Source organism: Geotrypetes seraphini, chromosome 1 (genome assembly GCF_902459505.1).
Source record: "Geotrypetes seraphini chromosome 1, aGeoSer1.1, whole genome shotgun sequence".
NCBI classification, from domain to species: Eukaryota; Metazoa; Chordata; class Amphibia; order Gymnophiona; family Dermophiidae; genus Geotrypetes; species Geotrypetes seraphini.
This window is the reverse complement of record NC_047084.1, coordinates 395,384,670-395,402,923: the sequence shown is the minus strand read 5'-3', so window position 1 is coordinate 395,402,923 and position 18,254 is coordinate 395,384,670. Positions and strand designations below refer to the sequence as shown.

General features: G+C 40.2%; 1 protein-coding gene across 5 annotated transcripts in view; it reads right to left on the bottom strand.

Annotated features, from left to right (window-relative positions):
* TMOD1 (tropomodulin 1) overlaps positions 1 to 18,254 on the bottom strand; it is a 305,423-nt gene that overhangs the window by 193,709 nt on the left and 93,460 nt on the right. For all 5 annotated transcript variants that reach the window (XM_033917789.1, XM_033917773.1, XM_033917798.1 and 2 more), the window contains exon 4: positions 2,782 to 2,901. In XM_033917789.1, the coding sequence (XP_033773680.1) occupies positions 2,782 to 2,901 (120 nt within the window). The remainder of the gene's footprint in view (positions 1 to 2,781; positions 2,902 to 18,254) is intronic.

Sequence of the window (18,254 nt, the reverse complement as noted above, 5' to 3'; positions counted from 1 at the left end):
TCTAAAGCACACCTAACATTAGACGCACTATTCAAAATATAGGCCATATTGTATTAAGAATAAGATATAACTTATTAAATTAAGCTAATTTTGTTTGAGATGATATATTTTAATTATATTATATATATTATATTTAATTAATATATTGTAATCTAATTGGATATAGAATTACTCATGAGGATATAATATACTATAGTATATTGAATTGATACAGTATATTTGAGTTAATTAATTAATTAATATAAGTTATTATAATACTATTATAATATGTACTCTTTTATTTGTTTTAGTATGAAGAAGATATTTACTTGGAGAAACCCCCCAGGAAAGGGACTTGGGAGTTCTGATCTACAAGTCGATGAAGCCGTCTACACAATGTGCGGCGGCAGCAAAAAGGGCTAACAGAATGCTAGGAATGATAAAAAAGGGGATCACGAACAGATCGGAGAAGGTTATCATGCCGCTGTACCGGATGATGGTGCGCCCTCGCCTGGAGTGCTACATCCAGCACTGGTCACCGTACATGAAGAATGACACGGTACTACTTGAAAGGGTCCAGAGAAGAGCGACTAAGATGGTTAAGGGGTTGGAGGAGCTGTCGTACAGCAAAAGATTAGAGAAACTGGGCCTCTTCTCCCTTGAACAGAGGAGATTGAGAGGGGATATGATCGAAACATTCAAGGTACTGAAGGGGATAGACTTAGTAGATAAGGACAGGTTGTTCACCCTCTCCAAGGTAAGGAGAACGAGAAGGCACTCTCTAAATTTGAAAGGGGATAGATTCCGTACGAACGTAAGGAAGTTCTTCTTCACCCAGAGAGTGGTAGAAAACTGGAATGCTCTTCTGGAGTCTGTCACAGTGGAAAACACCCTCCAGGGATTCAAGAAAAAGTTAGACAAGTTCCTGGTGAACAAGAGCGTATGCTAGTAGGGCTAGTCTCAGTTAGAGCACTGGTCTTTGATCAGAGGGCTACTGCATAAGCGGACTGCTGGGCATGATGGACCACTGGTCTGACCCAGCAGCAGCAATTCTTATGTTCTTATTGGTAAGACTCAGTAAGGCTATTCTTATGTTCTTATGTTTTTAAGCTGAAGTATTCCAAGATATGAAGCTGGGAGGTAGGGTTATGACTTCTTGAATACTTCTGATTTTCAAAAGTATGAATGGGAATTTCCTTGAAAATTCTGTGAGAACTAAATAGAACCTGTAAATGTCTGGTCATTTTTTTGATGAGATGATTTTCAAAGTACATGCATATTTTCCCTTTGAAAACTACTGCAACTTATGCGTATATTTGATTCACAAGTTGAGTCACAAAATGAGCATCCATAGGGATAATAATTTCATCAAGCTTTCTTTTTTTCACATGACATGCCTATTTTACATGTGGAAATAGGTTTTTATAAAATTGCATAGCTTTGTTCACACATTGAAAGGACTGCACATATTTATATCTGTACGTCACACAGGTGTTCTCAGGCATACTTTGGGTAGAACTGTAATGTACCTGCATATTTTATAAAAATGCATAGGTACATCTGGAAGACATGAACACATGCACCTTTTTCAGAGCAGGTAAAAAGATGTGTGAGGCAATCTGAGAGGTGTTTGGTCTGGTTCTGACTATTTATCTTCTATAAAGGGACAAAGCTGCCTATATTATCTTTATAAAATAAGCAAAAAATAGGTCCCTTTGTGTTACTCCTTGATCAGAAAAATCTTTCACACCCTCTGGAAACTTCGGTCCATCAGAGCTTACTTCGATGCCTCATCATTTCGAATTCTAGTACAATCCCTTATTCTGAGTCAACTCGATTATTGTAACATCGCCTACTTGGCACTCCCCCAGAAATATATGTGGCGATTGCAACTAGTTCAAAATACAGCAGTTAGACTACTTTGTGGACTGAAGAAGTTTGATCATGCGACACCTTCCTATTGACTTTTACACTGGCTACCGATGGAGGCACATGTGAAATTCAAGTTTGGTTGTTTTTGCTTCCAGATACTCTATGGCTTAGCCCCTAAATACATAACAGACCTTTTTTCTTTCTCAACCAACAGACACAAGCGAAGCTCACACCTGAACTTCGTTTCTCCACCGGTTAGAGGTTGTAAATTTAAAAGTCATCATCAACATCTTCTCGCACATCAAGCAGCATTATGGGGTAAAGACCTTGAACAATTGCTTGTGCCTACTACCTATGGAGAATTCAGGAAACGCCTGAAAACACATCTATTCCTGAAATACTTAGGAAACCAACCTATTCAATCTTAGTCCTTAACAACCGAGCGCAAGAACCACCTGTCGCTAAATCTGTACTTTGTTTATTCATTCAATCTGTATCTTTGTTTATTCACTCAATCTGTAACATTTCTAATCATTGTAAACCGCATAGAACTTCACGGTCCTGTGGTATATAAACTGTTATTATTATTATTATTACTTATTATTTCTATAGTGCCACTCAACATATACAGTGCTGTACACTTTATATGCAGGTAATTTCTCTGTCCCTGGTGGGTTCACAATTTATGTTTTTCTACCTGGTGCAATGGAGGAGTAAGTGATTTGCCCAGGGTCACAAGGAACTGTAGTAGGAACTAAATCTAGTTTCCCACGACCTCAGTTCACTATACTAGCCATTGGGCTACTCCTCCACTCCATCTGATTAACAAATTTTAGCATAACATTTTTCAGTACAAGCCATTAATAGCAAACTGCTGCAAGAGGAGAAATACAGAACTTCCTTTAATTAAAGCTTCCAGTACTAACTTACCTGCAATGTCACAAAGTTCTGCGTCAGAAGCATTCGCTAGGGCTTCCTCCAGCTCCGGCTCTAGAGTCACATTTTCTAGAACAGGATCAATAGGCTGCTGCTTGGGGACCCATGCTTTTCCTAAAAAATAAAATGAAGCTAATTATCCACAGCTGTTTCCTGTAGCAGAAACAATAACAAGATGAAGAACTCATTTTTTTTTCTTTTGCTAGCAGTGCAATGTCATACCTTGTAAATGGAAAGAATTGGAGCAGGCACGGAGGAAGAAGGAGCAAGAAGTTTTATTAAATATAAAATTAAAAAGTGTGTCTGATGTGGCTCTGTTTCACCTGTCAAAGAATGTTTCAGGGGCAAAACATTACTCTATGGCATAAATCTTTCACTTCACCATAGACAATCCATAATCTTCAAACTCCAGGGGAGTCACTTCTGGCAGTTCAGTGGTTCTGTATTGCCTATGGTGAAGTGAATGGTTTATGCTATATGATAATGCAGTCCTTGCAGGGCACATTTTAAAATTTTATATTTAATAAAGCTTCTTGTTCCTTCTACCACCATTTCTGCTCCGATGACTTTTTTTCTTTTGGAATATGTGGATTTCCTGCCAGTTTGATATCTTGTAAATGATAAACTGTAGGGGTTTGGTATTTACAACATTCTCTTGTCTGTTAGAACATTATTTTCTGCTATTTTTTATTTTTCTCATAATTCTTTATCCCTGAAGATTGGTGTATGAGGCAGGACAGCTGTTTATTACATTCAAAATAACATCCTTCAAGAAGGGATCGAGGGGTGACCCCGGGAACTACAGGCCGGTGAGCCTGACTTCAATTACAGGGAAGATGGTGGAAGCTATGATCAAGGACAGTATTTGCGAGCACATCGAGAGAAATGGCCTACTGAGAACAAGCCAGCATGGATTCTGTAAGGGAAGGTCATGCTTAACGAACCTTCTGTACTTCTTCGAGGGAATAAGCAGTCGGGTGGACAATGGGGAACCTATAGACATCATTTACCTCGATTTTCAAAAGGCTTTCGACAAGGTGCCACACGAAAGGCTGCTTAGGAAGCTGTGGAACCACGGGGTTGGAGGGGATGTGCACAGATGGATCAAGCACTGGTTGTCGGGTAGACTGCAAAGGGTCGGAGTGAAGGGCCAATATTCTGACTGGCAGGGAGTCACGAGCGGTGTGCCGCAGGGATCGGTGCTGGGGCCGTTACTCTTCAACATATTTATCAATGACCTGGAAAAGGAGGCAAAGTGCGAGGTTATAAAATTTGCAGACGATACCAAACTGTGCGGTAGAGTTAGGTCCAGGGAGGAGTGTGAGGACCTGCAAAGGGACCTGGACAAGCTGGAAGACTGGGCAAACAAATGGCAAATGCGCTTTAACGTGGAAAAATGCAAGGTCATGCATATAGGGAAAAAGAACCAGTTGTTCAACTACAAATTGGGGGGGGCATTGTTGGGAGACAGCAGACTTGAGAGAGACTTGGGTGTGCTGGTGGATGCATCACTGAAGCCATCTGCACAGTGCGCAGCAGCCTCGAAAAAAGCCAACAGGATGCTGGGCATCATAAAGAGGGGCATAACAACCAGGACGCGGGAAGTCATCATGCCATTGTATCGAGCGATGGTGCGTCCACATCTGGAATACTGCGTTCAGTACTGGTCGCCGCACCTCAAGAAGGACATGGCGGTACTTGAGAGAGTCCAAAGGAGAGCAACGAAACTGGTAAAGGGGCTGGAACACTGCCCATACGCCGAGAGATTAGATAGGCTGGGGCTCTTCTCTCTGGAAAAAAGGAGGCTCAGGGGAGATATGATAGAGACCTTCAAGATCATGAGGGGCATAGAGAGGGTGGATAGGGACAGATTCTTCAGACTGAAGGGGACAACAAGTACGAGGGGGCATTCGGAGAAACTGAAGGGAGATAGGTTCAAAACAAATGCAAGGAAGTTTTTTTTCACCCAAAGGGTCGTGGACACATGGAATGCGCTACCGGAGGAAGTGATCAGGTAGAGTACGGTACAGGGATTCAAACAGGGATTGGACGGATTCCTGAGGGATAAAGGGATCGTGGGATACTGAGAGAGATGCTGGGATGTAACACAGGTATAGAAAGCTAACCAGGTAATAAGTATAGAAACCCAACAGGTCGTACATGTGCAAGACCGGAGGGTTAGGACTACGATGGGAAGATAGGACTTAAATGAGAAACCAAGGTGGCAAGGGAGCCCCTTCTGGTGATGCAGACAGGTCGTGACCTGTTTGGGCCGCCGCGGGAGCGGACTGCCGGGCAGGATGGACCTATGGTCTGACCCGGCGGAGGCACTGCTTATGTTCTTATGTTCTTATATTTTATCATTCAGTTTCAGACTTCTTTCAATCATTCTCACTATTCATGGATAAGTTGGATGGGAACATGATTCTTTTTTTTTTTTTTGCATTCATCTCTCTTCCAGACTTCCCTTTTACAAAGCCATGGCAGCGATGAAGCTGTGGTAAATGCACTAAAGCCCATAGGAACTGAATGGACTTTGGCACATTTACCGCAGCAGCATCACTACTCCAGCTTTGTAAAAAGAGGCCTAACTGTTTCTGAAGCCGGTCTTGGAGTACATCTTGGCCAGTCTCTTTTCCAAAATGTTCATAATGAATATCATGAGACAAGATTTGCAAACTCTGCTTCCCCTGTATGCATGTTCACTATGGAAACCCTGAAATCATACAGTTTAGGGCAGTGGTTTCCAACACGCGGCCCCAAAGGCTGACATTTCAGCCTTCAAACAGTTGACTGAAATGCTCTTTGAATCCTGTAAATGCATTAATTTAGATTTTGCCCACTTGATATAGTAACTCCAAACAATCTCTTTACTCAGGTGTCTCATTTATGGAATTTGCTATTGTTGACAATCCAAAATAAAGTGAGTTTTTAAAATACAAGTATAGGGAGTTCCAGAATGTTGGTAAGTTCAGCTGGATGTGTCTGAGCTGAGCTCCTGTCCCTGGGCCTCATCTTTCCTTTTAACTCTGAAATTTGCCTGAATTTGATCTTCCATAGGCTGTTTGTTACATTATATAGAATTTAATAAAAATCTATGATGAGTTCAAAGCAATTACCACGAGAGAAAGATCATGAAAAGACTCAGGAACAAGCTGTTTATATGGCTGATTCTGACAGTTCATCAGTCAGTTCTGTGCAGGAGATTATAACTACAGTGGTGCAGGCTTTGGTGCCTCATTTTATATCGGCAATAAAAGCATTGCAGTCTAGATTCAATCTGACCAGATTTCTGGGGTAGAGTCCCTATTGTCAGATCTTTCTCGTCGCACTGGGGAGTTGGAGGTCCATGTGGCAGAGGTTGAAAATACAACACAAGTGACTGTAGAATCAATGGCAATTCTGCGAGAGCAGCTTCACTTGCAGGGAGCTAAAATTGAAGATTTAGAAAACCGTTCCCACAGAGACAATGTCCGCTTCATAGGTCTCCCTGAGACTATTTTAGATTCTCATCTATTGGTACAACTGGAAAAATACCTACATGAGAAACTCCTACTACCATCTGGAATTGGGCCCCTTCGCCTGGAAAAAGGACACCAGGTGGGTCACAAGTTTGATGTACAACAACAATGTCCTCGAGTGGTAATAGCAAAAATTCACAATTATGTCCACAAAATGGCCCTATTTCAACAGTACCGACAACATCTGGACTCACTTATCTTTGAAGAAGTTAAGATACGCTTGTTCCAAGACTACTCTGCTTCTGTAGCAGAAAAGCGTAGTCAATTCACAAATTTGCACTGACCTGGTAAAGCGTAAGCAATATTTTACACTGGCTTACTCGGCAACTCTGAAAATCTTCACTAATGCTGGCTGGCAGGTATTTGATTTTCCTGCAGCAGCTGGGGAGTATTTGAACTCTCTGCCCTCATCTCAATAAACATCGAGTTCCTGAGTACAACCGGAAGTGCATAGTACTGTATTTTCACTGAAGTGGATTATTTTTATTAACCATTATAACTATTTTATTTTTATATTTTTATATTTCTTTGTTTCTTTTATATATTCTGTTTTTTATGAAACTTCTTTTTAGTTGAGATTATTTAAATAAAGAAATGACTGGTGCTGTAAGTGAATAAACTGGGTGGAGACATGCAGGAGGCTTTAATGCAGAGATTTGGGAAATATCTTAAATGAAGGCTGATGGGAAACAGAGTGAGCAGGAGAAAATGTCATGGGACCTGGTGGAACTCTAGTGCAGGGCAGCAAGTGGATGACAGACTGGAACTATTATATGTGTTATTAATGTTGTAGGAATACTCCACATAATTACCAGCAGAATTAACATAAAGGTGACAGTGGAGGGAAGGGTGAGGATATAGGGAGTGCACCAAGGGGGGGAATATGCTTTTTAGCAATGCCTCTGCAAGTGCGGACCTTGTGAGTGGAGATTGCTATTCCAATCCTCCTTTACAGGGAAGGGTTATGGAGGGTGCTGGCACTCTGAATGCGGGGGAACAAGACAATCTGGTGAGACAGAATGTGTACCGGGATTGCGGAGCACGATTCTACGGAGTGCTTGTTTTTTGCTTTCTGCTTTATTTGTTTTATTATAAGAGGCTATTTTTATCTATTTGTCTATTTATTTGTCCGATTATTTATCTATTTGTTCCATTGTTGATCAATTATTAATTATTAATTGATCTATTTATCTATTGCAAAACTGTAAATTATTTATATTTTTATTTATATATTTACTTGTTATTTATATAGTTATTAATAGATTTATTGATCTATTAATGTGCGCATATATGTATATATGTATGTTTATATATGGTTATATAAAGATAAAAGCTAATAAAAATACTAAGAACCTTTTGGCGATATTAAATGGTTTATATGTACTTAAAATGGAATGAGAGGCTTTATTATCTAATCTAATCTAATCTAATCTAATCCTTAGGTTTGTATACCGCATCATCTCCACGTTCGTAGAGCTCGACGCGGTTTACAGTAGGAGAAATAGGAAGGAACTACAACAGAGAGTTAGAGGTAGAAGTGTGAAGAAAATTTAGAGGACTTGGGATGCCAAGATATAAGAGTTTCCTTGATTCCTAAGTTGGAGGGAGACTTACATTTTTTGAGAAAAGCCAGGTTTTCAGATGTTTATTATATTTATTTTTCAAAGTTTGAGCTTTTGTTTATGGTCCTTGAGAAATCTATGTTGGCCGGTTGGGACCTGGGGGACAGGATACATTTTGGTGACTAGAATTCCCTGATTTCCTATGAATTTAGTAAGGAGATCAGAGAAGCTGTGGGGGGGGGGGGGTAATGGGGGGTGGGTGGGAGGATTTAGAAATTGGGAAGGTTGGGAGGGTGTCCAGGACTGCATATTTGTGGGTTTGGCTGTTTATATGGCTTATATGCATGATTTTTTGTTGTTTAATTTACCCCTTTTTATTTCTTGGCTTTTACTTTGCCATACCCCTTTATTTTTTGCTTACATGACTTTGAGATATATGTACATCTGGGAGAGGGCTGGGCCCCCAAATGTTTTTGCTTTATTTCATTGCAAATTACACATTTTTTTTTGTCTGGGATGATGGTGGTTAAATCATCTTCCTCATTGAGAGTATCTTGGAATCTATCAGGGGTAAATTCAACTATTAAATATGCTAAATTACTCTCTTATATCCAGCGTCAGGAGATAGACATAGCCTATTTACAAGAAAAAAAGTTGTCTGCTATAGAACATATGAAGCTTAAAACTGGTTGGGTGGGAGAGGTCTATTGTTCTTCAACTAATTGTAAAAAGGGAGGAGTAGCCATTTTACTTAGTAAACGCTTACAATGCCATACTAAACTTCTGGCTAAGGATTCTTATGGTCGTTTTCTTTTGTTGCAGGTGAATCTGAGTTCCCTTTCTTTTAAAATATTGGTGGTTTATGCTCCCACGATATATGAACATGCCTTTTTTTCATTCTTTAGTTCAAATTACTTTGAATTTTGAAACTGGTCCCCTTATTTTGGCTAGAGATTTGAATCAAATATTAGATCCTTCTTTGGACAGGTCTTCGCCAGGGCAGCAGACCTCTATTCCTCATAAGGGAATTCCTTATTTATGTTCTACATTAGATATAGTTGAAGATTATTACACCCCACTAAACGAGACTACACACACCTCTCTCATTTTCACTTGGTCTCGAATTGATTATATTCTTGTGTCTCAATCCTTGTTTTCCCTAGTACTCTCTTCTATTATTGGTCCGATGGCCATACCTGATCATGCTCTGATATTTATAGACTTGGAATTGGGTACTTGGCCTTGACTTAAAGGAGCTATTTAGACTAGTTAACAATCTGACTAATGTCACACCTCTAACCAACCCCTTCCACGACAGCTCTCCCTCTGCCAACGCCCTCCATTTTCAATCCAAAATTCAAACCGCAAGAGCTTCCCTTAACACAAACCACTTCACTGACCTAATTAAGATACTGAACTCAAGAATCCCTGCTTCCCGAGTTGACATGATCTGGAGTTCCTTCACCAACCCAACTTGGTCTCAATTCAATTTCCTATTTAAAAAATATGCCCAAACATATTCGCACATTGATCCCTTTCCACCTGCCCTAATGTCTAAAGCCTCAGACAAGTTCCTGGCTGATTTCTACTTCTGGTTAACAGACTCGCTAAACAAAGGAACTTTTCCTGCAAATAAAAGGCACATCATTATCAGACCCATCGTAAAAGATAAAAAAGTACCATCTCTCAGCCTACCAATTACAGACATATTGCACTAATCTCTCTTTTCATAAAACTAATGGAAGGAGTAGTGCAAATCCAATGAATGAATCATTTGGAACATTTTACTCCATGACTGCTAATCAGGCTTTAGACAATCATTCAGTACTGAGACGGTTATTGTATCTCTTATCACTGATTTATACAACATATTAAGCAAGGGTCTAAATGCACTTGTTCTCCAACTGGACCTCAGCAGCGCTTTCAACCTTATAGATCATGACCTGCTTCTATTCTGCCTAGATGCCTATGGACTATCTGGAAAAGTATTGAACTGGTTCAAAGGCTTCCTGAAATCTTGCAGCTACCAAGTCAAGATTGGAGAAACACTATCTATATCATGGAACAGTGACTGTGGCTCCCCGTTATCGCCCTTGCTCTTCAAAGTCTACCTTCCCTAGGAGATCAACTCAGTAGTAATGTAATGTAATTTATTTCTTATATACCGCTACATCCGTTAGGTTCTAAGCGGTTTGAAGAAAATATACATTAAGATTATAAATGAGAAGTAAGAAGGTACTTAAAAAATTCCCTTACTGTCCCGAAGGCTCACAATCTAACTAAAGTACCTGGAAATTAATAAAGAAGAGAAAATAAAGATGGTTGAAAAAAGAAAAATTCTATGTGAATTTATAGGATGGAGATTAAACTGACAGTGAAGAACTGTATGAAAAATACATATGGAATGCAGTTAGAGAGGGTAGGTTACAATCTATTTATGGTATTTGTTTAATTGGAGTAGTCTGAATGTCTCCCATTACAATTGTCCTCCCTGTCACATGCTTGACACCCATAGACACTATCCTCTCTACAATAGAAAATTGGATGTCCCACTTCAAATTAAAATTGAACACTGAGAAAACAAAATTATTTCTAGTCACAGCCTCCAATTCTTTGATAAACTCCATATCCTTAAGGGGAACCATCTTTCCCATCTCACTCACAATCAGAATCCTGGGCATGCATCTAGATCACAGGTGTCAAACTTGAGGCCCTTGGGCTGAATTCGGCCCGCCTGGCTGTTTTATGCGGCCCACGGTGCAATGTGGCATTTTCATTGTGCCCCTGGTGTTATCTTCTGGCCACCACCCATGGCTTTGTGCACACTGCGGCAGTGAGGAGGAGGGAGCCTGCCAAAAGATAACACCAGAGGTGGCAATTAAAACGCCGCACCACAAGAGCCGGCCAGAAGGTAAGACACCCACCGGAGGGAGGCACCTAGTGGAGGCACAGCATGGAGGGAGGGAAACAACAAAGGTAGGGGGAATGATTTTATTTTCAATTTAGTGATTGAATTGTGTCAATTTTGAGAATTTACATCTGCTGTCTATATTTTGCACTGTTCAGGAAGAAATGCATTTGTTTCTTTTTCTCTGGGGTTGTACTGCATGCAGAGTCTTAAATCTTAGGGTTTCATTTGCATATATTAGTACTATTAGTTTCTGGTCACATATTTGCATAGGGGTTATTTGTGTTTTGGTAGGAATGAATGTTGATTTTGTGGTTAACCATTATGTGTTGTTAATAAGATCATATTGTATGTATATGTGAAAAATGAATGGAAAAAATAGTGTTACAATTAGTACTATTATGGGGTGGGGTCTGGGGCGGAGATTGGGCAAGGTCTGGCCCACGACTTAGCCTGTGTTTTGGATTTCGGCCCCTTAATATGACTGAGTTTGACACCCCTGATCTAGATAGACAACTGTCCATGTCTACCCAAATCAACCATGTCACACGCAAAGGATTCTGTATGCTCTGGAAGCTTAGATACTTCTGCTCGGTCTTTACCTGTGAGGCACTAGGTTTCAGTCCACAGCTGCAGACAAGGGAAAGCTCAGAAGACCCATTCCGGAACTTTGAATTTACCGCCAGCAGCGTCTACCAAGAACTATCAAGGCTCAAGGTGAACAAAGCCATGGGACCAGATAAACTACACCCCAGAGTGCTTAGGGAATTGAAAGATGTCCTGGCGGAGCCATTAGTTGCGCTCTTCAATCTTTCCCTAAGCACGGGAAAAGTCCCATTGGACCAGAAAACAGCTGACGTCATTCCGCTCCACAAAAAGGGTTGCAGGTCAGAGACTGTAAATAACAGACCGGTCAATCTCACATCAATAGTGTGTAAACTTATGGAAACATTGATTAAACACAAATTAGATACGATTCTAAACAACGGGGGGCTGAGGGATCCCCACCAGCACAATTTTACAAAGGGAAGGTCCTGCCAATCCAATCTAATTAGCTTCTTTGACTGGGTAACGAAAAAGCTAGATAAGGGAGAGTCCCTGGATGTCGTGTATTTAGACTTCAGTAAGGCTTTTGATAGTGTTCCACACCGTAGGTTATTGAACAAGATGAGTTCGTTGGGATTAGGAGAAACATTGACTGCATGGGTTAAAGACTTCGTTTAAGGAATGGAAAAGGTCAAAAATGAATGAAAACTGGAAAAAGCACAAACAGCATCAACGCAATTGTCATAAAGCAGTAAAAAGGGCCAAAAGAGACTACGAGGAAAAAATAGCGAAGGAGGCGAAAAACTTCAAGCCTTTCTTTCGATACATTAAGGGGAAATGACCCGCAAAGGAAGTGGTGGGACCGTTGGATGATAATAGAATAAAGAGAGTGCTAAAGGAGGACAAAGCCATCGCCGATAAACTTAACACATTTTTTGCGTCTGTATTCACCAAAGAGGACATACACAACATACCGGAACCCGACAGGCTATACACTGGAGGTGAAGACGGGAAACTGACAAGGTTGACAGTTAGTCTAGAAAAAGTATGCAGGCAGATTGATAGGCTTAAGAGCGACAAATCCCCAGGACCGGATAGCATCCATCCAAGGGTCATTAAAGAACTGAAAGGGACTACAGCTGAACTGCTTCAACTAATAGCCAATCTGTCAATTAGATCGGGAAGGATTCCAGAAGACTGGAAGGTGGCGAATGTTACGCCAATCTTCAAAAAAGGTTCTAGAGGAGATCTGGGAAACTACAGACCGGTGAGTCTGACTTCGGTACTGGGAAAGATGATAGAGACGCTGATAAAAGACCGCATCATTGATCACCTTGACGGACACAAACTGATGAGGACCAGTCAGCACGGCTTCAGCAAAGGACGATCTTGCTTGACGAATTTGCTGCACTTCTTCGAGGGGGTAAACAAGCAGACAGACAAGGGAGACCCGGTCGACATTGTATATCTGGATTTTCAGAAGGCGTTTGACAAGGTTCCGCACGAACGACTACTTTGAAAAATTGAGAGCCATGGAATAGAGGGTGAAATACTCAGGTGGATTAAAAACTGGCTAGCAAATAGGAAACAGAGAGTGGGAGTAAATGGACAATACTCGGACTGGAAGAATGTCATCAGTGGGGTGCCACAGGGCTCGGTACTTGGACCTGTGCTCTTCATCATTAAACGATCTGGAAATGGGTACGACGAGTGAAGTGATTAAATTTGCAGACGATACGAAGCTATACAGAGTAGTGAGAACGCAGGGGGATTGTGAGAATCTGCAATGTGACATAACCACGCTCGAGAAATGGGCAGCGACATGGCAAATGAGGTTCAATGTGGATAAGTGTAAGGTAATGTATCAACTAAAGTAAATTGAATCATATATTATTTAACTAAATAAAATGCAATAAAGTTTATATTGAAATTAGAGTGCTCAGTGTGATATCTCATTCAAAACCAGCAGGTTTGTAGAATTAAGATGTATTGTAACTGCATCATTGCACTCACCTACCTACCAACCCTTCAAAAACTTATTAAATCTGAACTGATCAAGCTGACTTATATAGATATAGCATTGAAAAAAGTACTTAGCTTGATCCAGATGAAAACAATTAACAGATAAAGTCCATTATCCTAGGATACGTCTTCTCAAGATGAAAATAGAGGTATGTATTCTCTTCAATTGCAAGCAGGAGCTGACATTCATACAATGAGCTGTTCCATTTTCATATAGCTGGTTTTAAAACTATAAAGAAGTGAGTCCCCAAAACAAAACAAAAAAACTGCTCGAACTCATTTAACAACAATCACCATGTGACCAAAGTTCCTCATCATGAAAGGATAAAATGTCCAACATTTCCTCAACACCGATCGTGTTTCACCAAAAATTGCATCATCAGGAGGAAAAAAGAAAACTTCAGGTCTCCTAATGGAAGGAACACGTCACCAAAGAATTTCAAAGTGAGAAGCTGAATTTTTGGTGAAACACGATCAGTGTTGAGGAAATGTTGGACATTTTATCCTTTCACGATGAGGAACTTTGGTCACATGGTGATTGTTGTTAAATGAGTTCGAGCAGTTTTTTTGTTTTGTTTTGGGGACTCACTTCTTTATAGTTTTAAAACCAGCTATATGAAAATGGAACAACTCATTGTACGAATGTCAGCTCCTGCTTGCAATTGAAGAGAATACATACCTCTATTTTCATCTTGAGAAGACGTATCCTAGGATAATGGACTTTATCTGTTAATTGTTTTCATCTGGATCAAGCTAAGTACTTTTTTCAATGCTATATCTATATAAGTCAGCTTGATCAGTTCAGATTTAATAAGTTTTTTGAAGGGTTGGTAGGCAGGTGAGTGCAATGATGCAGTTACAATACATCTTAATTCTACAAACCTGCTGGTTTTGAATGAGATATCACACTGAGCACTCTAATTTCAATATAAACTTTATTGCATTTTATTTAGTTAAATAATATAAGATTCAATTTACTTTAGTTGATACATTATTTAATTGGTGAATTGTTTATTATTATTTATTTCTCCAATTTATTTATATTTTAAGTGTAAGGTAATACATGTTGGTATCAAAAATCCCACACACGAATACAAGATGTCCGGGGCAGTACTAGGAGAGACCTCCCAGGAAAGAGACCTGGGAGTACTGGTCGACAAGTCAATGAGGCCATCTGCACAATGCGCAGCAGCAGCAAAAAGGGCGAACAGAATGCTAGGAATGATTAAGAAGGGGATCATGAACAGGTCAGAGAGGGTTATCATGCCGTTGTACCGGGCTATGGTACGCCCTCACCTGGAATACTGCATCCAGCACTGGTCGCCATACATGAAGAAGGACATGGTACTACTCGAAAGGGTCCAGAGAAGAGCGACTAAAATGGTTAAGGGGTTGGGGGAGTTGCCGTACGGTGAGAGATTAGAGAAGCTGGGCCTGTTCTCCCTTGAAAAGAGGAGACTGAGAGGAGACATGATCGAAACATTCAAGATAATGAAGGGAATAGACATAGTGGATAAAGATAGGTTGTTCACCCTCTCCAAGGTAGAGAGAACGAGAGGGCACTCTCTGAAGTTAAAAGGGGATAGATTCCATACGAATGTAAGGAAGTTCTTCTTCACCCAAAAAGTGGTGGAGAACTGGAATGCTATCCCAGAGTCTGTTATAAGGGAAAACACGCTCCAGGGATTCAAGATAAGGTTGGACAAGTTCTTGCTGAACCAGAATGAATGCATGTCAGAAGGAGGGCTGGTCTCGGTTAGGGCACAGGTCTTTGACCTGGGGGCCGCCGCGTGAGCGGACTGCTGGGCGCAATGGACCACTGGTCTGACCCAGCAGCGGCAATTCTTATGTTCTTATGTTCTAAAGACTGGCTCAGTGGCAGACTTCAAAGGGTTGTGGTAAATGGTACTCCCTCCGAAACGTCGGAAGTGATCAGTGGAGTGCCGCAGGACTCGGGCTTGGGTCCAATCCTATTTAATATCTTTGTACAGGACCTGCCTCAGGACTTCGAGGCAAAATTGCGTTATTTGCCGATGACGCTAAACTGTGCAAATGTAGTGGGCAGAGTAACTGTGCCTGACACTATGATGCAGGACCTACTTTTACTGGAAAAATGGTCTAATATTTGGCAACTGAGTTTTAATAAAAAAAATAATAAAAATGCAAACAAGACTTCTCAGTATATATTAGATCTCAAGTATAAATATATGAAATACATTTATATAATCTTCACATACACTCAGAAAATGTGTGAACCAACCAAGAGCCGAGACTCCTATAGCCGGCCACACCGTCCCATCACAGTGTATGACTTTAGTGTGAAAAATGCTGACTAAGGCAAAATGCTCGTAGGTACTAATAGTTAGATTTTTCATTGGCAACGAAGGAAAAAATGTTTTCACTTAGCTTGAAAAAGTATTTACAGGTCCCGACATGGACCATGTTTCGAAGGTCTTTTTCAAGGAACCCAAGAGAAGAATGATTTACTGCAGATGCCAAAGAAATGTGATTCGGACGAGAAATTTATCTCTAGTAATAAAACCATAAATGACAATATTTAAAAGAGGTATATAGCATATTTAACTGAGTTTTAATGCCAAAAAGTGCAAGGTTATACACCTTGGTAGTGGAAACCCACGCAGAACTTACAGCCTAAATGGTGAGATCTTAGCAAGAACTGTTGCAGAACGGGACCTGGGAGTATTCATTAGTGAAGATATGAAGACTGCCAATCAAGTGGAGAAAGCTTCATCCAAGGTTAGACAAATGCTGGGTTGTATCCAAAGAAGTTTTGTCAGCCGAAAGCCTGAAGTTATAATGCCGTTGTACAGGTCTATGGTGAGACCCCATCTGGAATATTGTGTTCAATTTTGGAGGCCACACTGAGAATGGATTCAGTTCAGCGAATGGCCACAAGGATGGTCTCAGGACTCAAGGATCTTCATATGAAGAACGCCTAGGTAAGTTGCAACTATACACTCTCAAGGAACGCAGAGAGAGGAGTGATATGATAGAGACATTCAAATATGTTACTGGCTGTATTGAGGTAGAAGACATCTTTTTCCTCAAAGGACCTACGACTACAAGAGGGCATCCGTTAAAAATCAAGAGTGGGAGATTTCATGGTGAAATTAGGAAGTATTTCTTCACCGAAAGGGTGGTTGATCGTTGGAATGATTTACCACTTCAGGTAGTTGAGACCAACAACGTGCTCGATTTTAAGAAAAAATGGGACAAACATGTGGGGTCACTTTGAGGGAACGTTTAGGGGGAGGGTTATTCGAGTGGGCAGACTTGTTGGGCCGATGGCCCTTTTCTGCCGTCATACTCTATGTTTCTTTCATTCTCAGTCCAATCACTAGTCCTTAGCATCCTGGATTACAGTAACATCATCTACTTGGCAGGACTATGCAAACACTTCTAGAAACTATGTATTATTCAAAACACTGCTGTAAAGCTCATATTCAACCTAAAAAAATTCAACCATAACACACCTTTCTATCATAAACTTCATTGGTTGAAAATTAAATCGAAATCCAAGTACTTTTCAAACTTGGTTGTCTCTTCTATAAACCTCTAAATGGTCTATTGCCCAACTATCTCACCAGTTTTCATTTTCCAGACCTGGATGATCCACTTGACCTCAATCATTCTTTGCCTAACCTTCAATTAAAGGTTACACCCATAACAGATTCATCACTAGACTACTACCCTACCAAGCAGTTTCCAAAGATCCTGAATGGAGTCAACTGGTTCGATCTACTTCTCCCCAAACAGGACATTCCAGTCTTAATTGATCCCCCCCCCTGCTTATACAACTCTGCTATATCTCCCTCTATATGTTCCATATCATTTTTTATATTCCCTCATATGTTGTAGTTCTCTGCCTCCCTTCAGTTTTTCCTTTGTAAACTGCCTCAAACTGAAAGGCATTTGTGGTATATAAATAAATATTTACATTATGTTATGTTATACTCAGCTAATAAAGAGCCTCTATGAAAATCAAGAAGCTGCAGTGAAAACTGAATATGGCAATACTGATTGGTTATCAATAAAATGTGGAATCAGGCAAGGATGCATCTTGTCACCTTACTTGTTCAACCTTAAGGGCAAAGCTATCTTCAGAAAGGCAAATTTTGAAGAAGAGAGTGTCAGTTTCAAAGTTGGTGGCCAAAATATACAACACTTATCACCAGCAGTAAAGACGACATGCTGTATCTACTGAGAAAAGTCAAAGATTAGAACTGAACATAAAAGAGATGAAGATCATGAACATGGAAAATGAAGATTTTGAGTTTGAAGTCGATAGAATAGAAGTTGTAAAAGATTTCAATCTCCTGGGCTCTTTCATAAACAAAGAAGCAACTAGCACTTGGTCTCTCTTCAACGTATTCAACAAAGTATTCAAACGCAAGGAAATAACACTCCAAACGAAGATCAGACTTGTTCACATACTAGATATCTCAGTGGTCAATTAAGGATACAAAAGCTGGACACTACGGAAACAAGAAAGAAAGAAGATTGACTCATTTGAGTTTTGGTGCTGGAAAAGGATTTCATGCATGTTGTAAACCAGTGTTTCTCAACTTCTTCAAGCCAGAGTACCTCCGCCCAAGCTCCGCTCCAGACCCCACCCCATAATAAAAGTACCAATTGTAATGCAATTTCTTCCATTCATTTTTCATATACACACAATATAATCTTATTAATACATAATGGTAACCACAAAATTTAAAAAAACACAAAGCAAACTGTATGCAGAAAAAATGTTAAGCATCATTTATATGGGGGTTTTTTTCCAAAGAGGTGAAGGCAGATGACTTTAAAATATGCAATGTCACCTCAGTAACAACTATAGAAAAATAGACAAATATAGTGCAAAACATAGAAAGCAGATATAAATTCTCA